Raw genomic sequence first — 25,649 nt, 5'->3', positions numbered from 1 at the left:
TTCTTGTGATCATTTTGACACCACGGGGTGAGATCTTGCGTGGAGCCCCAGATCGAGGGAGATTATCAGTGGTCTTGTATGTCTTCCATTTCCTAATAATTGCTCCCACAGTTGATTTCTTCAAACCAAGCTGCTTACCTTTTGAAGATTCAGTCTTCCCAGCCTGGTGCAGGTCTACAATTTTGTTTCTGGTGTCCTTTGACAGCTCTTTGGTCTTGACTGTTTGAGGTTGTGGACAGATTTCTTTTGTACTGATAACAAGTTCAAACAGGTGCCATTAATACAGGTAACGAGGAGCCTCAAAGAATAAGTTACAGGTCTGTGAGAGCCAGAAATCTTGCTTGTTTGTAGGTGACCAAATACTTATTTTCCACCATAATTTGCAAATACATTTATTAAAAATCCTACAATGTGATTGTCGGGATTCTTTTCTCATTTTGTCTGTCATAGTTAAAGTGTACCTATGATCAAAATTACATGCCTCTCATCTTTTTAAGTGGGAGAACTTGCACAATTGGTGGCTGACTAAATACTTTTTTGCCCCACTGTACGTTAGTTAGGTCCTGATCTGGCTATGCCATATTGCTGTGGGCTACACTAGTTAATTTAGCAGACAAGATTTCGTTAGAATTCCGTGGCATTATTTTATTATTTTATAATACAATTGAACATACTGTAGCTGAATAAAATAGAAAGGATATTTTCTCCAAACGATTTGAGGACGCACATGCGGCTGTTCTGTGTTGAACGGTTAACAAAGAAACAGGTGCTCTTATATGCTTAATTTAGAGTTATTTATGTAACTTTAGTTGTGATACAAATTTTGGGCTGTATGATTTGATTTTTAATACATTCTAGGCTACATGATGCGACTAATGATGATTTGAAAAAAGTTGCATGAAAGCCATGAGCTCAGCTTTGGTTTTCGCACAGGCTGTACACACTTTAGTCTCTCATTCACAAATTTGACAAGCAATTGATAATCCCTCGAATTTCCCAGCTGCAAAAAAGAAAATCCCCTAAAAAAAAAATCAATGCCTTTAGCGGCCAGTTGCCGTTGTGCCACTTTCTCCCGCTGCGTGCCGAAGCACCTTTCACTCACATGGCTTTCAGTCACGTGATCGGGTCTTTCTCACAGGCTATAAGTGAAGACGGACACATCGGGGACGTAACCTTGTGTGTCCTTATCCAATTCCAAGGCACATTTTGAAGATATTGGAAGTACAGTCCACATTTACTTTTCGTCAGCCAACAAGATGAGTAGGCCTAACGAACAGCAAAAGCACTAGCCTATGTCAATCTACTATCCCTCATAGTAGAAAGGTTGACCTATTCTATTCTGTGCAAGAAATAAATATTCCAAACAGTCAGATAGATTCCAAATTAATACAACCACTAGCATGAAAAAAACTGTTTGACACAATGAGCTTGACGCAACAGATGAGAACGTTTAACCTGTTGAGTGTAGGGGGCAGGATTATGATGTTTGGATGAAAAACGTACCCAAATGAAACTGCCTATTTCTCAGGCCCAGAATCTAGAATATGCATATAATTGACAGATTAGGATAGAAAACTCTAAAGTTTCTAAAACTGTCAAAATATTGTCGGTGAGTATAACAGAACTGATATTGCAGGCGAAAACCTGAGGAAAATCCAACCCGGAAGTGCTGTTTTTCCTGAAAGCTCTCTTGCCTGCCTTCATTCCATTGCCTGCCTTCACTCCATTTAAAGGGATATCAACCAGATTCCTTTCCTATGGCTTCCCCATGGTGTGCACAGTCTTTAGACACAGTTTCAGGCTTTTATTTTGAAAAATGAGCGAGAAAGATCACATCGCGGAATTGTATGGCTGGGTGCCAGCAGTGTCTTGCATGTGCAACAGCTTGGAGCAGACATTTTCTCTCTCTCTCCTATTGAAGAGCACTACAGTCCCGGTTGAAATATTATCGATTATATATTGTAAAAACAACCTGAGGATTGATTATAAAAAAACTTTGACATGTTTCTACGAACTTTACGGATACTATTTAGAACTTCCGTCTGCCTGGTCGTGACCGCACGAGCCTGTGGATTTCTGAACATAACGCGCCAACCAAATGGAGGTATTTTGGATATAAAAATAATCTTTATGGAACAAAAGGAACATTTATTGTGTAACTGGGAGTCTCGTGAGTGCAAACATATGAAGATCATCAAAGGTAAGCGATTCATTTTATTCATTATTATTTTATTCGGCTTTCGTCAAAAAGTTTTTTAGAAATCTGACATGCCAGGTGGATTAACAACAAGCTAAGCTGTGTTTTGCTATATTGCACTTGTGATTTCATGAAATGTAAATATTTTTAGTAATTTAATTTGAATTTGGCGCTCTGCAATTCAGCGGATGTTGATGAAAATGATCCCGGTAACGGGATGGGTGCATCAAGAAGTTAACCTAAAATGTTGATAAACTATTAGGCTGTCACATTATAGGCGCAGCAATGTGCATACGGCAGTAGGCTATAATCAAATGTTCCATTAGCAGGAAAACACCATTCTCAAAAGTGACCACAAATACGATTATGCCCGATTATTATAAAAGGTGAAAATTAATTTTATGGTGAAAATTATCTTCTCCAAACTTGAAACTCAAGCTCTGCATATGTATGCCAGTTAGGCTCTACACCGCTTGTAAAGCAGATTAATGTGCTTGATTTTAAGAGGTTATTAGACCACTTTAGTTGTGATACAAACCTTAACAAAAACACAAGCCTATGGGCTAGGCTACATGCAGCATGCGCTGTTTGTCTTAAGCTGGGCATCATTCACAAATGATAGACTAATATTGTCACCCATCAAGACCATTCTTGATTTAATCTTGTCTTTACATATAGTAAATAATATGTGTGTGAAAATTGGACCATTATCATGCACCTGTCTCAAAACAGGGGCAGCGGGAAAAAAATACATGTCATCTATCCACTTAAATAGCGAATGGAGGATGCTTTCCTGTGGTTCATTTTCATGCCAGCCAGGTAGGCTATACTCCTGTTGTAAAGATAAGCAATGTACTTAATATTTTCTTAACATTAGGAAAGTTGAGAAATAAATGTAGTAGGCCTAGCCTATAGAAAGCGGATGGGATACTCCTCTTTTTAAGAGGCCATCACTTTCTCACGCAATTGCATAGCCGTTAGAAATGTTGCGCAACATGAGCGTTGAAGTGAAGTGTTTGATTAGATTTTCGATACATTTGCATTGATGCCAGATTGATTAGAGGGACATAATAGTGCGGGGGTACCAGGCAGTTAACAAGTTTGGTAGGTTATTAATGACCATCAGCAGCATCAGAGCTTGGAGAAGCCTAATTACCATGAGTACGGTCACATGGAATTTGACTGCCATCAAGACTCGTGACCGCAGGTGTGGCAGTAATACAGTCACCGTACCAGCCCTAGGTTCAACCAAAGAGAGCTGTCTAAGACTCCCTCAAAGCTGTCTAATCTGAACCCTCTGACCTCAGGGCAGGCAAGAAACGAAAGGCTAAACAAACACTTAAGAAAAAGACCTTTGGGCGAATATGAAGCATGGAGACAGGAATGAGAAAAGCATTTGACTAGGCCTAGGAGAAGTCCATTTCTGGGACAATTATAAAAATACATGTGTGGTAAGATGTTCATAGACACGTCATAACATTTACATATATTTGCACACAACAGGCTTTGCAGATAAACAAAGAAAAAGAAGAGCATATATTACCATGACATGATTGGTGGTTAGAGACAGACATGCACTGATCCATTACTGAAAATGCAAACAGAGGACGCTTGCATCAAGAAATTGCAAATTCACAAGGTGTTAACGGCATCCATGTTGAAGTGGAAAAGCAAAAGTATCCCTCCTGTCCAAATGGTCCTTGTGAGATCCATATACTATACAGTATGTTACAAGTTTGCATGTTTTTTTGTGTGTTTGTCAAGAACGAAACCACCCCAAAAGCTTGAAAAAGGAGTCAACCCACCTCAGAAACATGCCACTGTTAATATCAGAGGAAAACAAGGATTCCAGAGAAATGACAACTCCACCCACACAAGTCATTACCCATCTAGTGACATCATGCACGCCAGGCAGACCACCATAGGCTTGCAACAGCCCTGGTGAGTGTGGTGTATAGCCCCCCCCCCCCCCCCCCATAACTTATCTCCTTCTACTCCGATACTTTATAGTGTGATCTGACGTACAGGGAGGTGAGGTTGGGTGGTGAGAAAACTGGTAAAGTGTTGGTCTCTTGCGATGTATAGTTCCAGCATGCATGCTTGTGAGTGTGTGTCTGTGTGTGCTGCCATGCTATAAGGAAGGTAGAGTAGAATAGATCTGCAAAGCCAAGGTATAGGGATCATCATATATAATGATCACATATATCGCTCTGCACTACCTCCAGACACCGACTCCAACCAGACTCGCACAGCCTCATGACGGGCGGATGTGTTGGCGGGGGCTACATTTAAAACAAACATGGTTGGGACAGGATATTAACAGAACAGACACATGGGAAATAAATAACAGAACAAAGCCAAACCAAATGAACAGACAGAATAAACAAAAGGGATAAATAAAGGAAGGAACCCGGGGTGTGATTGGTGACCTTTGATCAGACCAAGTGAAACCTGTGTCTCTCTGTCCATCGGTCACAACCCCAGACTCCTTAACGTCAACACTGAGACACAACATAAATGCTCAACAAAAGAAAGCAGGACAATCAAAACCACAGATAATTATAGACAAGAGGTTGGTTAGTGTGGAAGGGTTGGTCCTCCTGGCCCAGACACACACAGCAGTAGCCAGTCTGATGAGAGACACTGGTCCCCAACCAGGAGACCCACAGTCAGGGAGCAAAGGGGCTGGCCTGGGAAGTGTGCCCAGGGATTAGCTCCTCTGGGCTGGGTTACCTGTGGAGGAGGGCTGGGAGGCTGAGGCAGGAGGCCCCTCCGACAGCACGGAGACTCCTCTGATATTCTTAATGACTGTAGGATCCACAGGCTGCGGCACTTGCTGGATCGGCAGGTATCTGGCTGTATGGAGGTGTAGGGGGTGGACCGTATATGGTTGGTGTGTGTGGATTTGAGATCCATATTGTATGAAGTGTAAGAGAGTCGTTGAGCAATGGGGGTAGGAACACCAAGGGAAACAGACAGGACAGAACGGGAAAAGAGAGGGATAAGAGAGAGAAGGTATAGAGGTGATTTTAGACCAGTAGGAGACAGTACGGTTGAAATATGATATACCACAGGAAGGAGATGGAGGCTGCATGCAATAGTGTCCTGGAACAACAGTAGCAGCTTTACAGTAAAATATTATGAATCAGAAAGACAAAGTCTCTACCATGGTAAAACTGTTGACTGACTAAAAAAGGAACACTGTACATGTTCTTAGTAGAAGTGGATTATTACAAAAACAAAGTTGCAAGAAAACAAGTTAATAGGAAGAATGTTAAGGGGTAGAATAAAACAGGTAGAGATACTTCAGCATGAGAATGTAAAACAGAGAATTAACAATAACCGTCCTTCTCAGTCAAAATTCCACAATTCAAACATAACCATGCCAACCCAACACTGCAGGAGAAAGCCTGGTAAAAAGAAACAAATCCAACACAAGAGTTAATGAATGAGAATGTCCCTTCACTCGTCATTAAGTGTGCAAACCCCATCAGCAGGCAGTGGTGCTACCTTTAAATGTACCTGTATTCTCTTCATCTTTGAGGTTCTCCAGCCATACGCCTGACTGGAGCTCCCTCTCCCACGGGCAGTACTCCCCCTCTGCCAGTAGGGGGAGACATGCCCCACAACAGACAGACAGACAGGCAGACAGGCAGACAGGCAGACAGGGAGAGGGGGGAGGAGACACAGAGAAGATGAGGAAAACAATGACTTCACAGTGACAGGTGAAAGAGGAATACTTTTCTTTAAAAAACAGATTTAGAGAGATAAGAGTACCAATAGTCAGAGTTAAGATGAAGACATAATGTTCACATACAAATGAGGAAGACATCATAGGGAAAACACTGACACCAGTTTACTGTAGAACCCACTGACTGAGTGACTAGACAGGTCTGCTACATTCCAAATCGCACATATCATAATTTTTTATTTTTTTTATTTCATGACAGAATATCAGCACTCCAAACAGGACATCTGAAAACTGAACCTGTAGATAACGACATACAGTAGACACACTTTGTAAACTTTAAATTGTCACGTAATAAAAAATAAAAAACTATTTTACCATCACTCGATTCCTCCTCATCGTCCTCCTCTTCATCATCTTCCTCCTCCTCCTCCACCTTTAGGTCTCTAACAATTTGAGCCCTGTCCTCTCCCCCGGCCCCTGGGTCGCTGTCGGTCTTCAGCTTAGCATGGATCTCCACAGCCTCTTTCCAGGGTACCCCTCCCAGGTCTGAGGGGCTGGGGGGCTCCTGCTGCTCCTCCTCCTCATGGTCCTCATCCTCCTGGTCCTCCTCCTCCATGTCAGACTCAGAGCTGCTGTAGGAGTGCAAGAGAGGCAGGGAGAGGATATATACACACACACACCAACACTTACTGGCACCGTATATATCCAATACTTTACAAGCACTGACATGCCAGCATGCAATATTAAATTATAATTTAAGCATCAGCCACAGTTTGTGTGCATTACAATACAAATCGGAGGGCATGTTGTCCGGTCCTCTGGCAGTCTCTATGGGGTGCCACAGGGTTCAATTCTCGGGCCGACTCTTCTCTCTGTATATATCAATGATGTTGCTCTTGCTGAGGGCGATTCGCTGATCCACCTCTACGCAGACGACACCATTCTGTATACTTCTGGCCCTTCCTTGGACACTGTGCTATCTAACCTAACCAAACAAGCTTCAATGCCATACAACACTCCTTCCGTGGCCTCCAACTGCTCTTAAACGCTAGTAAAACCAAATGCCAAATTTAAACCGTTCGCTGCCTGCACCTGCACGACCGACTAGCATCACCACCCTGGATGGTTCCGACCTAGAATAGGTGTCTGGCTAGACTGTAAACTCTCCTTCCAGACTCATATCAAACATCTCCAATCCAAAATCAAATCTAGAGTCGGCTTTCTATTCCGCAACAAAGCCTCCTTCACTCACGCCGCCAAACTTACCCTAGTAAAACTGACTATCCTACCGATCCTCGACTTCGGCGATGTCATCTACAAAATAGCTTCCAGTACTCTACTCAGCAAACTGGATGCAGTTTATCACAGTGCCCTCCGTTTTGTTACTAAAGCACCTTATACCACCCACCACTGCAACCTGTATGCTCTAGTCGGCTGGTCCTCGCTACATATTCGTCGCCAGACCCACTGGCTCCAGGTCATCTACAAGTCCATGCTAGGTAAAGCTCCGCCTTATCTCAGTTCACTGGTCACGATGGCAACACCCACCCGTAGCACGCGCTCCAGCAGGTGTATCTCACTGATCATCCCTAAAGCCAACACCTCATTTGGCCGCCTTACCTTCCAGTTCTCTGCTGCCTGTGACTGGAACGATTTGCAAAAATCGCTGAAGTTGGAGACTTTTATCTCCCTCATCAACTTCAAACATCTGCTATCTGAGCAGCTAACCGATCGCTGCAGCTGTACATAGTCCATCGGTAAATAGCCCACCCAATTTACCTACCTCATCCCCATACTGTTTTTATTTATTTACTTTTCTGCACACCAGTATCTCTACAGTGCACATGACCATCTGATCATTTATCACTCCAGTGTTAATCTGCTAAATTGTAATTACTCGCCTACCTCCTCATGCCTTTTGCACACAATGTATATAGACTCTTTTTTTATTTGTTATTGACTTGTTTATTGTTTACTCCATGTGTAACTCTGTGTTGTCTGTTCACACTGCTTTGCTTCATCTTGGCCAGGTCGCAGTTGTAAATGAGAACTTGTTCTCAACTAGCCTACCTGGTTAAATAAAGGTGAAATAAAATAAAACATAGGCCTAAACTGGTGAGATTCAACAGTTGCTCCCACTAGCCATGCCCTCGCAGAGCTGACTGTCCCTCTGTCTTACCTGGAGCCCAGCTCTGCGTGCTTGTCCTTGTCCAGCACGCTGCTCAGGTTGTGTTCAGCCAGCGTCTCCTCGGGCACCTCCTCCAGATCTTCCTCCCGCTGTAGAGAGAGACGGTAGTTCTCCAGCTCGATGCGCTCCGGCGTGCCCCGCAGACGCTTAGGCAGGCTGGGCTCCTGCAGCCCGTTGACCTCTGGGACTTGGGTGGATCGTGGAGGGGCGAGGGCGGACGGTTGTCGGAGAAAGAAAACAAGACAGGCTTTCTAAGAATCAGATGGGTAGCATGATTGAGGAGAGGAGCTGGAGGGATACAGCAGTGTAAGAGCCATGCAAGGTGTAGACACTAGGCAGGCTTGGGAATCATTCAAATTGGGGCTATCCTTATCTCCAAGTGCAGTATACCAGTATACTGTACCTACTGTATAACATTCTAGCAACCACATCTTTCCAGAATCACGTTTCCATCTATGTTTCTTCCATGACTATAGTTGAGTACTAATTTTGTATGAACTGATGTGTGTCATGTTTGAGCCATTGTTATGTTTGTATACACATGTCTTTAGATTCTAGGACAAACAGACAAAACCACACAGTCATTCTAATAATTTATTGCATTCATTGTTTTTCCTACAGTAGCTCACAAATATAATAGATTTATTATAGACATTATAATATATATGTATTATATAACATAAGGCTGGTACTACTTTGCCTTTTCCCATCCTTCCTAGCAAGTCTTAAAACTGACAGTCTAATACAGGGATGGGCAACTAGTGTCCCAAATCCGTACCCTGTTGTAGTAAACATGGTCAATTTACCGACTGGGGGGCCCACATTGACTTTGTTTTCACTTTCACTCAGATATCATATTAATATGGCATTAGTCAGGGCAAAATGCATTGAATTGCAGTAAATTAGCTTAAAAACGGCTAACATTTCTCTCCACCCCATGACAAAATGTGTAGAATTGCAGGATGGATATGGATGTGGGTACGCAGACCTGGATCGCATTCCCTCATGATGAGTTCAGATTTTTTGTGGCTCCAACCCCCATCAAAGTTGCCCATTCCTGGTCTAGTAGAATCAGTCTAAATTTGAGATGAGATCATCCACTTGCATAGGGCACGGCAACACTTAAAAATGTGTTCTTTAAAATGATAAATTTAGCTTAAAATAAGGTGAGAGAAACTTACCAACAGAAAATGTGTTGTAAGCAATGGCCGCATGCAACCCTCACTAAAGCATGGTTTGGTGAGGCAGAGTGTGATATTTCATTTGTTTTCATGCGATGGCGCATGTGGTGACAGTTTGTCAGATTAGTGAAACTGAAGAATGCAGAACTCTAGTATCACAGAGGGACATTTAGAAGTCAATAGAGCCTGCATCACAGTCTCATGAGACAATAAATTCATGAGCCAATGAATTCTATTCGACTAACCTCAGTTTTAAAGATAGGGATTACCACAGGTTAGCATGTGTTATGAAATGATCAATGTTAGCCATTAATAGAAACTATATAAACAAAATGATGTGGACACCCTTTAAATAAGTGGATTTGGCTATTTGGCTATTTCAGCCACACCCGTTGCTGACAAGTGTATAAAATCGAGCGCATGGCCATGCAATCTCCATAGCCAAACACTGTCAGTAGAATGGCCTTAATGAAGAGCTCAGTGACTTTCAATGTGGCACCGTCATAGGATGTCACCTTTCCTACAAGTCAGTTGGTCAAATTTCTTCCATGCTAGAGCTGCCCCAGTCAACTGTAAGTGCTGTTATTGTGAAGTAGGAATTTCTGGGAGCAATAACAGATGAGCAGCAAAGTGGTAGGCCACAGAAGCTCACAGAACAGGACTGCCGAATGCTGAAGCGCGTAGCGTGTAAATATCGTCTGTGCTAGGTTGCAACACTACCATGTTCCAAACTGCCTCTGGAAGCAACGTCAGCACAAGAACTGTCCGTTGGGAGCTTCATGAAATGGGTTTCAATGGCCGAGCAGCCGCACACAAGCCCAAGATCACAGCGTTGGCTGGAGTGGTGTAAAGCTCACCGCAATTGGACTCTGAAGCAGAGGAAAAGTGTTCTCTGGACTGATGAATCACGCTTCACCATAATTGTTTTATTTAACCTGTATTTAATTAGGCAAGTCAGTTAAGAACAAATTCTTATTTACAATGATGGCCTACCCCGACCAAACCCTAACAACACTGGGCCAATTGTGCATTGCCCAACTGGCAGTCCGACGTAAGGAAACTATGTTTGGCTGATGCCAGGCAAACCCTACATGCCTGAATGCATAGTGCCAACTGTAAGTTTGGTGGAGGATGAATAATGGTCTGGGGCTGTTTTTCATGCTTCAGGCTAGGCCCATTATATCCAGTGAAGGGAAATCCTAATGCTACAGCATACAAAGACATTCTAGATGATTCTGTGCTTCTAACTTTGTGGCAACAGTTTGGGGAAGGCCCTTTCCAGTTTCACCATGACAATGCCCCAGTTCACAAAGCAAGGTCCATACAGAAATGGTTTGTTGAGATCGGTGTGGAAGAACTTAACTGGCCTGAACAGAGCTCTGACCTCAAACCCATCGAACACCTTTAGGATGATTGGAACGCCGACTGCGAGCCAGGCCTAATCACCCAACATCAGTGCCTGACCTCACTAATGCTTGTGGCTGAATGGAAGCAATTCCCCGCAGCAATGTTCCAACATCAAGTGGAACGCCTTCCCAGAAGAGTAGGGACTAGAGGTCGACCGATTAATCGGAATGGACGATTAATTAGGGCCGATTTCAAGTTGTTGGTTTTTTTTTTACACCTTTATTTAATCGTTATTTAACTAGGCAAGTCAGTTAAGAGCACATTCTTATTTTCAATGACGGCCTAGGAACGAGGCAGAATGACATCTTGCAACCTTACAGTTAACTACGCTAACGCTCTAACCACCTGCCTCACGAGGAGCCAGCCTGTTGCACGAATGCAGTAAGCCAAGGTAAGTTGCTAGCTAGCATTAAACATATCTTATAAAAAACAATCAATCAACGACTGTCGTTGCTCCAATGTGTACTTAACCATAAACATCAATGCCTTTCTTAAAATCAATGCAAAAGTATATATTTTGAAACCTGCATATTTAGCTAAAAGAAATCCAGGTTAGCAGGTAATATTAACCAAATTGTGTCACTTCTCTTGCATTCATTGCAGGCAGAGTCAGGGTATATGCAACCGTTTGGGCCGACTGGCTCTTTGCGAACTAATTTGCCAGAATTTTACGTAATTATGACATAACATTGAAGGTTGTGCAATGTAACAGGAATATTTAGACTCATGGATGCTACCAGTTAAATAAAATACGGAACAGAATAAACGTTTTGTTTTCGAGGTGATAGTTTCCGAACTTGACCCAAGGCTCGTATTTATGTGTGTTTATTATACACTGCTCAAAAAACATCCTAGATCTGAATGAATGAAATGTTCTTATTAAATACTTTTTTCTTTACATAGTTGAATGTGCTGACAACAAAATCACACAAAAATGATCAATGGAAATCAAATTTATCAACCCATGGAGGTCTGGGTTTGGAGTCACACTCAAAATCAAAGTGGAAAACCACACTACAGGCTGATCCAACTTTGATGTAATGTCCTTAAAACAAGTCCAAATTAGGCCCAGTAGTGTGTGTGGCCTCCACGTGCCTGTATGACCTCTCTACAATGCCTGGGCATGCTCCTGATGAGGTGGCGGATGGTCTCCTGAGGGATCTCCTCCCAGACCTGGGCGAAAGCATTCGCCAACTCCTGGACAGTCTGTGGTGCAACGTGGCGTTGGTGGATGGAGCGAGACATGATGTCTCAGATGTGCTCAATTGGATTCAGGTCTGGGGAACGGGCGGGCCAGTCCATAGCATCAATGCCTTCCTCTTGCAGGAACTGCTGACACAATCCAGCCACATGAGGTCTAACATTGTCTTGCAGTAGGAGGAACCCAGGGCCAACCACACCAGCATATGGTCTCACAAGGGGTCTGAGGATCTCATCTCGGTACCTAATGGCAGTCAGGCTACCTCTGGCGAGCACATGGAGGGCTGTGCGGCCCCCCAAAGAAATGCCACCCCACACCATGACTGACCCACCGCCAAACCGGTCATGCTGGAGGATGTTGCAGGCAGCAGAACATTCTCCACGGCGTCTCCAGACTGTCACGTCCGTCACATGTGCTCAGTGTGAACCTGCTTTCATCTGTGAAGAGCACAGGGCGCCAGTGGCGAATTTGCCAATCTTGGTGTTCTCTGGCAAATGCCAAACGTCCTGCACGGTGTTGGGCTGTAAGCACAACCCCCACCTGTGGACGTCGGACCCTCATACCACCCTCATGGAGTCTGTTTCTGACCGTTTGAGCAGACACATGCACATTTGTGGCCTGCTGGAGGTCATTTTGCAGGGCTCTGGCAGTGCTCCTCCTTGCACAAAGGCGAGGTAGCAGTCCTGCTGCTGGGTTGTTGCCATCCTACGGCCTCCTCCACGTCTCCGGATGTACTGGCCTGTCTCCTGGTAGCGCCTCCATGCTCTGGACACTACGCTGACAGACACAGCAAACCTTCTTGCCACAGCTCGCATTGATGTGCCATCCTGGATGAGCTGCACGACCTGAGCCACTTGTGTGGGTTGTAGCCAGGAAGCATAGGAACTGAGAAGTGGTCTGTGGTCACCACCTGCAGAATCACTCCTTTTTGGAGGTGTCTTGCTAAATGCCTATAATTTCCACCTGTTGTCTATTCCATTTGCACAACAGCATGTGAAATTTATTGTCCATCAGTGTTGCTTCCTAAGCGGACAGTTTGATTTCACAGAAGTGTGATTGACTTGGAGTTACATTATGTTGTTTAAGTGTTCCCTTTATTTTTTTGAGCAGTGTAGTTAAGTCTATGATTTGATATTTAATAGAGCAGTCTGACTGAAGGGTGGTAGGCAGCAGCAGGCTCGTAATAGTCAAAGGTATATGGTTTAGAGAGAAATAGTCGACGCGTTATAATTCCTGTAATAACTTGCGGCTGAACTTGAAAGGGGTTCCTTCATTATTTTACCGTTCATGTCTTCCATAGAGAATGTCTTGATCTACTTCAGATAAGGTCTGTGTTTCGTGCAGTTTAGGGTTCAGGCTTAAACCACCTCTGCATTTTGATACCCGTGTAAACCTCACTAGGATAAGGTAACGTTTGTCAAAATATTTTCAGAAATCCACTCCACAAAAAAAAAAAAGATCTTTGCTTATATTTAGCCAATATTGATCAGTTACCTTGTCCTATGGATATCTACACAGTTATAAAATTGGCAAGGTGGTGTAAGCCTACACGTAACACAGACCTTATTTTAAGTGAATCTAAAAATATCCTATGGAATAAATTAATGAAGGAACCGCTTTTCAGATTTTGCTAGAAGGTGTCATGGGAATTATGACTCGCACTTTGGTAGTCAATTCTTACCATGTCCATTATTAAAATAGGATTTCCTGCATATAGAAATGACAGTTTTTGTTTTCAACATTCATCACAGGTAACTTAAACTCTTTTTTTATTCAAACAGTTGAGAGTATTTGTCTACTAAGCAGACTCTTCAGTATCATTGTCACTTCAGAGCTGTGTGTGTGTGTTTTACAGATGGCAGAGAAAAGCAGAGCACCAGTGTGGGACTATTACATGGAATTGGCACCAGGGAAAGCAAGGTGTCTTATTTGTGATAAAGATGTAAGCATGGGGTCAGCAACGGCTAAATCAAAAAATGCCACCAACTTGTGGAATCACCTTAAGAACACCCACCCAAAAGCCCATAATATGTATTATATTAAGTTAAAATAAAAAAGTGTTCATTGTTCATTCAGTATTGTTGCAATTGTCATTATTACAATAATGTGTATATATGTACACTTTTTTATTTATTTATGATTATTTCTTTCTTAAAGCGGCCGATGAATCGGTATCGGCTTTTTTTGTCCTCCAATAAATCGGTATCTGCTTTTTTTTTGTCCTCCAATAAATCGGTATCGGCGTTGAAAAATCATAATCGGTCGACCTCTAGTGGAGACTATTATAGCAGTAAAGTGGGGACCAACTCCGTATTAAATGTACATGATTTTGGAGTGAGATGTTTGACGAGCAGGTGTCCACATATTCTTGTAGTGTATACATCATGTTTGCGGCCTGCTTCTATCTTATTACCAAGTATAAAAATGTTCTAGTAGTTGTGGGATGAATGCCTTATACTTACCTTAAATCTAATACTAGCCTAGCAGGCCTACAGATTTCTTAATAAAGTAATCTAAGCTACAAACTTCACACTAGATAATTAGCCGTACATTAGATACATCAACCTACACGTTTCATCTGTAGAATCTATAAAGTATATGCAAGATAAATGCAGCATTTAGCAAAACCAGTGTATGTGTTAGAATGCAAAGAGGGATGCAGGAAGACAGACAGGACACCCACTGATGGTAGAGTTAGAGATGAGGGGCAGGGTGACTTTCACAATGGACCAATCACAAGCCCTGTTTCAAGCACTAGCTCTCAGCTTCAGGCTACTCTGATAGGAGGGTGAAAAGGTAAAGCTTTACAAAGAACCAATCACAAGCAGTGATACAGGCATGCTCTACTGAGAAGGTCAAATAGGACAAGGTAAAACTAAGGAAGTCAGAGAGCACTACAGGTTACAATCACAATAGAGTTGGGCCTTCAATTAAAGCACAGGCAGGCAAAAGAGCATACTCAACACATTTGTTGAGTAATAAAACATATTTAATATTATAATTAAATTAATATAAATATTACATTTAATGTACATCTATTAATCAATTCAACAGGTTACTGTTAAATTACTTAATTTGTAACTTAATAAGTAATTACAGTATAATTAAGTCTTAACTCACAGAAGCGAACAGCGAAGGCTCATCATTTTGCCTGACTGTTATTTTAATTTCCCAGCTGAGAGAGATCGAAGATGATGCGCCATTCTTTTAAAATGTAGCTGCCAGCGGGGGCTACTATATTGACCAAAAGGGGAGGGAATGCTACATCTTCAAGAAAAAACCAACACACCACAAGCACAGAATCACAGAAATAACATCAATAGGACAGCAAGCTATACAAAAGAGGAATAGAGGACGCTAGCTAACATTCACTCAGAGTCATTAGTTGTGAAGTAAAGCCACAGGTCATATAAGGGAGGGGGATACAGTATGTTATATGGGTACTGTAGTACATCATGCTACAGGTCATGCTAGGAGATTGAGCAAGGCGTTGAGGGTGAAACAGCAGAAGAGGTAGATACAGTAGGTATACAGAAGCTGAGAGTTGAGGGAGTTTAGCTCCACCTGGTGGTAGGTCCAGGACAGGGTGCAGCGGAGGGTGCGCAGGGGCCCCTCCCCCAACCATCGAGCCCAGGCCAGTGAGGCCAGGCGGGGCAGTGGCCCCACAGCTAGAGGTGAGGAAAGTGGGCTAGTGGGGGTACCTGAGGTCTGGCGCTCAGCGGGAGACAGGGATGCCATCTCCCCCCTCCCGGGGGAGTCCACGGTGACCATGACGGGCAAGGACGCCTGGTTGTCCTGAAGACAGGGGTGGAGGAGGTCAATACACACCCTACACTTCCTTATTGTCCGACATGACAGATCCAGTGTGTGTGTGGGGGGGAGAGAGGATGGGTCAGTAGTACCTTTGTATTGAGCAGAGCAGAGGTCGGTGCTGGCCTCTTCCTCTGAGCCTGACCAGACAAGCGGTAACAGTAGTGCGGCTTGCAGTAAAACTTCCCTGCAGGAGACAAAAACAGAGAAATATCAAATCAGCGCAAAACAAAACACATTTCCAGATCAGCCTGCATTCCCCTCATCTGGCTGTTGTATAATCTTTAGTACGGTGAAAGCATCTGTGTGTATTAGACTATGCTGTTCATAGATAGACACTATTATTGTCCTCCTTCCCTCCCTAAGTTCCCAGTGGGCATTCTGGAGTCTGCTCTACCAGTGGGATGACTGGGATCACAAACTAAACAGGGAGAAACAGCCACTCCCTCATTGCTAACAATCTTCTACTTGTTCAATGAGCACAACAGAGACCTTAACACCCATAGAGAAAAGGGAATGACATCACAAGACTGGAGCAGGCTCTATGAGGATAATGCAGGACAATCTGATAACTCTTACTGTAACCACAAGGACAAGGCTTGGTATAATTGACCATGCTAACAGTACATGTATGTCTACCTATGAGTAGGCCAACATTTCAGTCAGCATTTTCTACAGTATCATATAATTCTCAAATGATCCCTGCTGGTTATCTATAAATGTTTGAACATCTTGAAGAACAATCTGGCCTTAATGGTCATGTACTCTTATAATCTCCACCTGGCACAGCCAGCAGAGGACTGGCAACCCTTCAGAGCCTGGTTCCTCTCCAGGGTTCTTCCTAGGTTCCTTCCCTTCTAGGGAGTTTTTCCTAGCCACAGTGCTTCTACATATGAATAGATTGTTGTTTGGGGTTTAAGGCTGGGTTTCTGTACAGCACTTTGTATCATCTGCTGATGTAAAAAGGGATTTCTAAATACATGTGATATATCTGATTGTGTGTCAGTAATGTCTGTGCCCTGTTTGAATTTTGTCAAGACAAAACAAAGTGACTGTCATTCAGTGGGGTGTTCTTGTTCACATGCAGTGAACAATGAGAGCCGGAATTCTTACTGGTTGGTAGGTGACCAAATAATTATGTAATGCAATAAAATGCAAATTAATTACTTTAAAAAAAATCATACAATGTGATTTTCTGGATTTTTGTTTTAGATTCCATCTCTCACAGTTGAAGTGTACCTATGATAAAAATTACAGACCTCTACATGCTTTGTAAGTAGGAAAACCTGCAAAATCAGGAGTGTATCAAAAACTTGTTCTCCCCACTGTATCAACAGCGTATGCAAGCTAGATCTGTTCACATGTAACAAACAGATCTGGGACCAGATTACATTTGTATTGACTGAAAAGTACACTACATTATGATCATTGCGAGTGGTCTAAAGACGCATCTAGGGAGCACGTACCATCCTCCACATCGAAGGCGTAGGATGACAATCTAAGCGTCGTTCCGCAGTAGTCACACTTGAAGCAGCTACGGTGGAAGAACTTGCCCTCGGCACTCAGCCGCTCCATCACGTACACACGCTTCCGGCAGAAGAAGCACACATCACTGCCCCCGATGTTCTGGGGAAACTCCTTCCTCAGGGAACCCTGTAGAGGAAGAGGGGGAAAGGAGATTAGATCAGGGGCAGGGGAGAGGTGCAGAGCGATGGAGAGAGAGGGTAGGTATTTCCATGGAGCCCCAGCTTTACAACTTAGTGGGAAAATCAAACTGATAGAGAATAATGGGATCAACTGTTCCATTGATGTCAAACCATTCACAACCTAGTAGGTCATAACATGGGCCACTAAAACAAAAGAAGTTTGCATTGTCAGAAACACCTGAGATTATAGCACATTTTGGATACCACAATAAACACAAGGTCAAAATGTTCCACATACACACACAGAACACTGGTCACAGAGTTAGTTTCTAAGAAACACACAATTACAAATCGTTCTCTAGAACTAGCAGGAAGTCCTAGTTACACCCATTATCCCCAAACACCACAGCTGAATTCGCAAGCTGGAGTCACTTCACTCTTGGGTCTACAACATGCCTAGTGCCCTACGACACCATTAGCTCTTACCAATTCCACCAATTCCCTCTCGTCAAGTAAGGGCTTGGGTTCCTGAGGTTGAAGCTGATTGGCTATCTGATCAGCCAATAAGCTTACTCCCCCTGTGTACATCTTTAAATATCTCTATCGAGGGCAGAGAAAGAAAGAAAGGACGGTAGGATGAGAGAAAGAGACATGGAGGAAAAATAAATACATGCAAAGAATGCAAAGGAATGTGATAGGTAAGGCACTAAAGAGCACTGGAAAATAACTGATATCATGAGAGGGAAATGAAGCCATGTTTGGTTGATCAAGCGTGTAGATGTGTCGGCTCACCAATCCAATGAACTGCTTTGAATTAGTGTTTTCAAATATGTGCAAACCTGCATAGAACTCTTGAACCCTCATTTACACTAATAAAGCCATGAGACACACCACCACATGCAGTGTCTGACAGAAAGGGTGCTTGGAGTTTAACCATTACAACACCAGTGATGTCTACACACCATTACTTTAATGAGGAGCAACAGCTGTTGACTAGTATGCATTCCTGTATGCATTGTCCACATGCTTGTTAGGACACACATTGGAAATCAGTTCAATCACATATCAGAGGACAGGCAGTGAGTTATTTGGACCATCTCCCAGAGGCAATGAGTGTGTTAGAGTCAGCCCCACTGCAGATCTCCTCAGGAGGGAGAGGGTACCTGTCGGAGCGTTTCAGGGGAGGAGAGGGGGCTCTCTGGGCTATGGCTGCGTGACAGGTGCCACTGTTCTATAAAGAAACGTGAGCGCTTTCTCTTAGGCTCCAGGGGAAAGAAAGAAATGAGAGGACAATTAAGGCAGGAGGACTTGGCATGAGAACAAAGAGAATAGGCAAAGATGCAAGACAAGCTGATATGGAAAACCCTTGGCTGGGTCATATTCTAATTCTACATAACACGAATGACAGATACTGAGTAAACAATAGGATTAATGGCAGTGTTTTATTTATAGTTTTATTACTCGATCTGACATTAATGACATCTTGTAAAGTAACTCAGGAGATCAGAGATCAGGTCAGTTATTTTGGTAAAGTCCTCAACTTTGAACCCAGGCCAAGGCTATTGAGTGGTGTGTATCACCTGTGGCTTTGTCGGCTTGCTTTGAAACTGCGAGGCAAGCTGCTCAGCCCTCTCCTGTATACTAAGGCTATGTAACAGCATTTGGTCATCAGAGCGCAGAAGCTCTAGCTCCTGCAGAAGAACACATTATTAGATTACAAAGAACAGAATAGGACTGGTAAGGAAGAATTTAGCCAATGCGCAAAGCATCCCATGCTCCACACAACATCCAAATTATTTAACATTTACAGTGCCTTGCGAAAGTATTCGGCCCCCTTGAACTTTGCGAACTTTTGCCACATTTCAGGCTTCAAACATAAAGATATAAAACTGTATTTTTTTGTGAAGAATCAACAACAAGTGGGACACAATCATGAAGTGGAACGACATTTATTGGATATTTCAAACTTTTTTAACAAATCAAAAACTGAAAAATTGGGCGTGCAAAATGATTCAGCCCCTTTACTTTCAGTGCAGCAAACTCTCTCCAGAAGTTCATTGAGGATCTCTGAATGATCCAATGTTGACCTAAATGACTAATGATGATAAATACAATCCACCTGTGTGTAATCAAGTCTCCGTATAAATGCACCAGCACTGTGATAGTCTCAGAGGTCCGTTAAAAGCGCAGAGAGCATCATGAAGAACAAGGAACACACCAGGCAGGTCCGAGATACTGTTGTGAAGAAGTTTAAAGCCGGAGTTGGATACAAAAAGATTTCCCAAGCTTTAAACATCCCAAGGAGCACTGTGCAAGTGATAATATTGAAATGGAAGGAGTATCAGACCACTGCAAATCTACCAAGACCTGGCCGTCCCTCTAAACTTTCAGCTCATACAAGGAGAAGACTGATCAGAGATGCAGCCAAGAGGCCCATGATCACTCTGGATGAACTGCAGAGATCTACAGCTGAGGTGGGAGACTCTGTCCATAGGACAACAATCAGTCGTATATTGCACAAATCTGGCCTTTATGGAAGAGTGGCAAGAAGAAAGCCATTTCTTAAAGATATCCATAAAAAGTGTAGTTTAAAGTTTGCCACAAGCCACCTGGGAGACACACCAAACATGTGGAAGAAGGTGCTCTGGTCAGATGAAACCAAAATTGAACTTTTTGGCAACAATGCAAAACGTTATGTTTGGCGTAAAAGCAACACAGCTGAACACACCATCCCCACTGTCAAACATGGGGGTGGCAGCATCATGGTTTGGGCCTGCTTTTCTTCAGCAGGGACAGGGAAGATGGTTAAAATTGATGGGAAGTTGGATGGAGCCAAATACAGGACCATTCTGGAAGAAAACCTGATGGAGTCTGCAAAAGACCTGAGACTGGGACGGAGATTTGTCTTCCAACAAGACAATGATCCAAAACATAAAGCAAAATCTACAGTGGAATGGTTCAAAAATAAACATATCCAGGTGTTAGAATGGCCAAGTCAAAGTCCAGACCTGAATCCAATCGAGAATCTGTGGAAAGAACTGAAAACTGCTGTTCACAAATGCTCTCCATCCAACCTCACTGAGCTCGAGCTGTTTTGCAAGGAGGAATGGGAAAAAAATTCAGTCTCTCGATGTGCAAAACTGATAGAGACATACCCCAAGCGACTTACAGCAGTAATCGCAGCAAAAGGTGGCGCTACAAAGTATTAACTTAAGGGGGCTGAATAATTTTGCACGGCCAATTTTTCAGTTTTTGATTTGTTAAAAAAGTTTGAAATATCCAATAAATGTCGTTCCACTTCATGATTGTGTCCCACTTGTTGTTGATTCTTCACAAAAAAAATACAGTTTTATATCTTTATGTTTGAAGCCTGAAATGTGGCAAAAGGTCGCAAAGTTCAAGGGGGCCGAATACTTTCGCAAGGCACTGTATTTATCCAGGAAAGACCATTGAGGTTAGAAACCTCTTTTGCGAGAGCAACCTGATTGATTGTGATAGAGGTTTTAGCCTTGTGTGCTAGGTTATTTGTGCTTGCTTTAGTTGTTTAAGTGATTTTTATGTGACAGGTTCATCTGACAGGTTCATCATATGCATACTAACAAGGGTGCCCTGACTGCTGTGCCTTGACATAACTGATCCACTATTAGCAGAGGTCACTACTCATTTATGGTGTACTTGTAAATGCTGCATTGTTGCAAAGCCAATTTCTATTTGCCATGCAGTAGAAACACAGTAGAAAAACAGGGGCAAATTCAGCTTTGGTCAGCTATTGAGGTTACTGGTTAACAGGGTGGTTACTAGTAGCCTAGCAGTTAAGAGCGTTGGACCAGTAACCAAAAGGTTTCTGGTTTGAATCCTTGAGATGACTAGGTTAAAACATTGGTTGATGAACAAGACACTTAACCCTAATTGCTCCTGTAAGTTTCTCTGGATAAGAGTGTCTGCTAAATGACTCAAACATAAAATGTAGCAGTCGGAGGAGAAATGTTATAATGCAGCTGTCCTTGATGGCAGTAGGTATATCTTATATAATTTAAAATCGAATCAATCTATCAAAATCAATCTAGTGAGTTTTCCAAGGAGCAGAGATGAGGTAATGTGTTAATGTAGTTCTCCCCAGAGAGGAGGGGCTACCTGTCTGAGCGTTTCAGGGGAGGAGAGGGGGCTACCTGTCTGAGCGTTTCAGGGGAGGAGAGGGGGCTACCTGTCTGAGCGTTTCAGGGGAGGAGAGGGGGCTACCTGTCTGAGCATTTCAGGGGAGGAGAGGGGGCTGGCTACCTGTCTGAGCGTTTCAGGAGAGGAGAGGGGGCTCTCTGGGCTCTGGCTGTGAGACCGGTGCCACTGTTCTATAAAGAAACGTGAGGGCTTTTTCTTAGGCTCCAGGGGAAGGTGAGGACAGATAAATAATGTAGGACAGTTCAGAAAAGGCAACAGGACTGAGTTTGATGACAATGAGGAATTCGCTCTTAGCTAGAGTACAGTAGTGAACCAACACCAAAGACACTCAAACTATTTTTAAAAATGAATAAATCCACAAGGCCCATCACTTACAGATAATGAATTGACTGATTATATACGGCTCTGTTTTTTCACACAACATGCCATGGTGTTCACCTTTGGTTTCTCAGGTTTACCCTTAAACTTAGCGACTAATCTCGCAGACCTCTCCTGAATGCTAGGGATGTGAATAGGCTCTGGCTCGTCAAGCTGCGCGGGTTTCCATTTCTGCAGATTAAACGAAGGTAAGCATTGTGTGTGTTTACAGTCTGTGTGGCCCAAAACATGATAACACTGGTTTGATGCAGTTAGCTGGTATGGTTGGCTTGAGAATTTAAGACAGGCTATGAAATAACAGACCTCTATTGACAACCCACTCTTTCAGGGGGAGTTGGGATATTTAAAAAAAACGAATTTCAAATTCACACATGTATATTAATACACACTTGTACATGTGTCAAATAGGACAAATATAAGCACCCACCAAATTATTATTTACAAATTGCACACATATCATATAATACTGTATGAGTCAGCATGCAAGCACTGCTATGGCGATAGAGATCAAACAATAGTGCCCAAACTAAACATATGAGACTAGCCTTGAAATACTGTATACTTACATACTGTAAGTCATCTGCTTACACTTTGTTGATTGTTCCAATCATATTCTGATCACAACAATCCCTTCCATCCCACACAAGCCGTGGAGCCACCCAGTCACACACACTATGCCTGTGTTGTTAGTTCCCTGAGGGTTAGCACTGACCACAGGCCCATTCAACCATGGTTACCCTGTGTGTCAGAAGGGTCTGGTCCTGGGTGGTGACTTCCTCCTCTATCACAATGCTGAAGGACACCCAGACACTTCAAAACTGACAGCTAGGGCCATGTTTCTCCGCTCATAAACAAACCACAGCATGCCATGTACAGCATCAGATCTTTCACTGCAGAGAGTATGGCAACAAGGCCTACCTACACGCTGGTCAGCCACAACACAAGAAACCCACTGACGAGAAGAACGGAAACTAAGACTAGATACAGTTCATTTTAGTTAGGTTGGAAGTCCTCAAATCAAATGTTATTGTCACATACACATGGTTAGCAGATGTTATTTCAAGTGTAGCAAAATGCTAACGTCTAGGACGTTAATATAGGGAGGGGAAGAAGAGTCACTACATTTAGCTTTCTACTTTGACGGCGCAACTGGATAGCTTGTTCGTAAGGTAAGACAAAACCTGAGAGGATAGAGGTTAGATAAAGGATCAACAAGGCAGAGGACAGGGGAGTGTGTCTGGTCTGGTATGGACTAGACAGACTGGTCACCTGTAAGTGAAGATAGAGTGAGGAGGTGGAGGAAGAGGAGGAGAGCAGAATGGTTTTCTTAGGGCAGCTCCGTGAGCCACAGGTTGACTCTGTACTGCTTCTTGGCTTGAGTGGAGAGGAGGACAGGCCGTCATTTGTCACTGACGTGCACAATTCCTCCATTCAACACGTGCACACACAGACACACAGCTCTGTACCCTTCAGGTGTCATATTGCCTCATCCAAATTCACTTTTGAATTCAGTGAGTCAACAAACATTCACATATTAATATCAATTTAACTAATGATTCACATCCAATAGGTTAAAACAATAATCTGCTACAGTATCACCCTCACACTCATTCTGTAACTACCGCTGGCATTCTACCACACTACACACTCAAGCCAACACTGTTTCATCACACACAGCCACCCACTGGACACGTGAAAATTAAGGCAAATGAACCAAATTTCTTCACATTTACCAACTAATTAGTTTACAGTTAAGCAAGCATGAGAGAAATGTTTTTTTAATTTATTTTTTACAGCCACAAAAACCTTTTGGGACACTCTTGTGAGTGAATTAGAAAAAAGCGAGAGGAATAGCATGATGAGAAAAGTATGAAATACTGTGGTGAGCGAGAGTATACTTATGTGTAGGGTTGCAAAATGTTGTTTGGAACTTTCAAAAAATTCACTAGTTTTCTAGAAATCCTGGTTGGAGGAATCCTGATCTCCTGCTTATTACCTCCTGATTCCGGGAAATCATCCAACTGGGACTTCTGAAAAACCAGGGAATTTATTGAAAGTTCCAAACATTTTGCAACCCTACTTATATGAGTCTGAAGAGCTACTAAAACATGTACAATAATCAGTGAAAATGAGTGTGAGAGATAGAAAAGTGGTATTGGAGAGCCTGCTCCTGGAGAGCTACCTACCCTCCTGAAGGTTTTCACTCAAACCCGTTATAACTAACCTGATTCATCTTATCAACCAGCTAATTATTAGAATGTGGTGCGGTAGATTAGGGTTGGACTGAACACCTACGGTAGCTCTCCAGGAACAGGGCTGGAGAGCCCTGGTCTTTATGTTAAATGGCTTAACGGTCTGTTAGCTAATTATTTCCACCAAAAAATATTTTTCACAACAGACTATTTCCAACCAATTAGCTCAACTGCAGATTAGCTTTCATGGGTGAATGAAGCACAGCTCTGAACTGGCCATTTCACTTAGGGGCTCAAACTGTTAGACATAGCATATTTAATTTAAAAAGGACTAAACAAAAAAAACGACAAAGCAGCTTTGATGATTAGTGCACAAGCGAACTAAGTTAAAACTTTGATGATTAGCACAATGAAGCTAACTGAGCTAAGCTGAAGTGATAGCCTTTGTCTATCAAAGCAGGGGATGTTAGCTAGCTAGTAACTAGCTATGATAGCATGGTTAACTGGTTAGTTGGAGATGGGAGACCGACTAGTAGGCAGGGACTACTACAGCGTCAGACCAGCTAGCCATACCTGCTCCCCTCTGTTGGGGAGGGTCTGACACTTGAACATCTCCTTATAGCCAAAGCTGAGCTGCTCCTGCTGTTGGGTTTGTTTCTGAGACAACATGGCAGGGGAGGGAGAGGGATAGGGATACGCCACATGAGACAAGAGAGAACATGACATCACGTCACTCACTGTCTGGAACAAACAGCACCCACACACGGAACTACTGGTTTCATCACTCCACAGAAAATAAAGCATGCTATGTCTAGGATGAATAACAGTTAACCATCTGGACACAAAGCAGCTTTCCCCTTGTATACTACTGTAAAACACAGCAGAGAGACGGTTGGTTAAGGACATCCAGGGGTTAGACAAGGGTCTAGGGGAGGGAGGTGAAGTGTCCACTCTTTACCTGTCTCCATGCAGGGACCAGAGCTAGGCAGACAGACTCCCTGGGGGGGTCCAGGGGGGCCGGAGGCGGGGGAGGGGGCTGTGCCACAAGAAGATCCAGATAGGGCAGAGAATCCCCCTTTGACCAGTGATGAGTGACAGTCAAAGTGGCCAATAAGAGACCAGGACACAGTGAGCACAACCAACCATGAGTCAAGTTCATGATCCATGATTGGAGGAGAGGAAGAAGAGAAAAATAGAGAGGGAAGTGAATTATCAGAAGACAGAGTTATGCTGGTTGGAAAACAAACTGGGAGCAAAAACTAAGTAAATTGTGTGTATCATAAGAATAGCATGCTGTGTAATGTAATGTGACTACAAATGTAGGATGTTCATTAGATCAATCTTTTGTTACTGAGAATGTTCAAGCAAAGCAGGAAGTACAAACTTGTAGTGTATTTAAGTTTTAAAAAGGCTTCTAAAGTTTGTAATTTCCACTAAATTTCAGACTTGATATGCCATAATGAAAAATGTTATCAACCCCTGCAAACATGTCCATTAATTATAATTCACATAATTTACATGTCCTGTTGCTCCAGGATTATTTTCCTGCTGTAACAAACTGGCTCAAATTAAGATCCTACAT

The 25,649-nt window shown here is 42.9% G+C and overlaps 1 protein-coding gene across 50 annotated transcripts in view; it reads right to left on the bottom strand.

The window, feature by feature from the left end:
- The window catches only part of LOC110498015 (protein-methionine sulfoxide oxidase mical3a), a 146,324-nt gene that overhangs the window by 30,285 nt on the left and 90,390 nt on the right, over positions 1-25,649 (bottom strand). For 12 of the 50 annotated variants that reach the window (XM_090210303.1, XM_090210297.1, XM_090210343.1 and 9 more), the window contains 16 exons: positions 25,026-25,142; positions 24,641-24,724; positions 23,145-23,249; positions 21,936-22,046; positions 18,902-19,012; positions 18,485-18,583; positions 17,808-17,921; positions 17,142-17,328; positions 15,768-15,862; positions 15,567-15,660; positions 8,068-8,263; positions 6,264-6,520; positions 5,720-5,797; positions 4,931-5,053; positions 4,417-4,479; positions 3,741-3,785 (listed from right to left, as the gene is read on the bottom strand). In XM_090210303.1, coding sequence (XP_090066429.1) covers positions 3,741-3,785; positions 4,417-4,479; positions 4,931-5,053; positions 5,720-5,797; positions 6,264-6,520; positions 8,068-8,263; positions 15,567-15,660; positions 15,768-15,862; positions 17,142-17,328; positions 17,808-17,921; positions 18,485-18,583; positions 18,902-19,012; positions 21,936-22,046; positions 23,145-23,249; positions 24,641-24,724; positions 25,026-25,142 — 1,879 coding nt within the window. The remainder of the gene's footprint in view (positions 1-3,740; positions 3,786-4,416; positions 4,480-4,930; positions 5,054-5,719; positions 5,798-6,263; positions 6,521-8,067; positions 8,264-15,566; positions 15,661-15,767; positions 15,863-17,141; positions 17,329-17,807; positions 17,922-18,484; positions 18,584-18,901; positions 19,013-21,935; positions 22,047-23,144; positions 23,250-24,640; positions 24,725-25,025; positions 25,143-25,649) is intronic. The other 38 variants (XM_090210366.1, XM_090210393.1, XM_090210454.1 and 35 more) reach the window with 17 other exon arrangements.

The sequence above is a fragment of the Oncorhynchus mykiss genome, chromosome 2 (assembly GCF_057628025.1).
Source record: "Oncorhynchus mykiss isolate SJ-2025 chromosome 2, ASM5762802v1, whole genome shotgun sequence".
In the NCBI taxonomy this organism is placed as follows: domain Eukaryota; kingdom Metazoa; phylum Chordata; class Actinopteri; order Salmoniformes; family Salmonidae; genus Oncorhynchus; species Oncorhynchus mykiss.
This window is presented reverse-complemented; position numbering and strand designations above follow the sequence as displayed.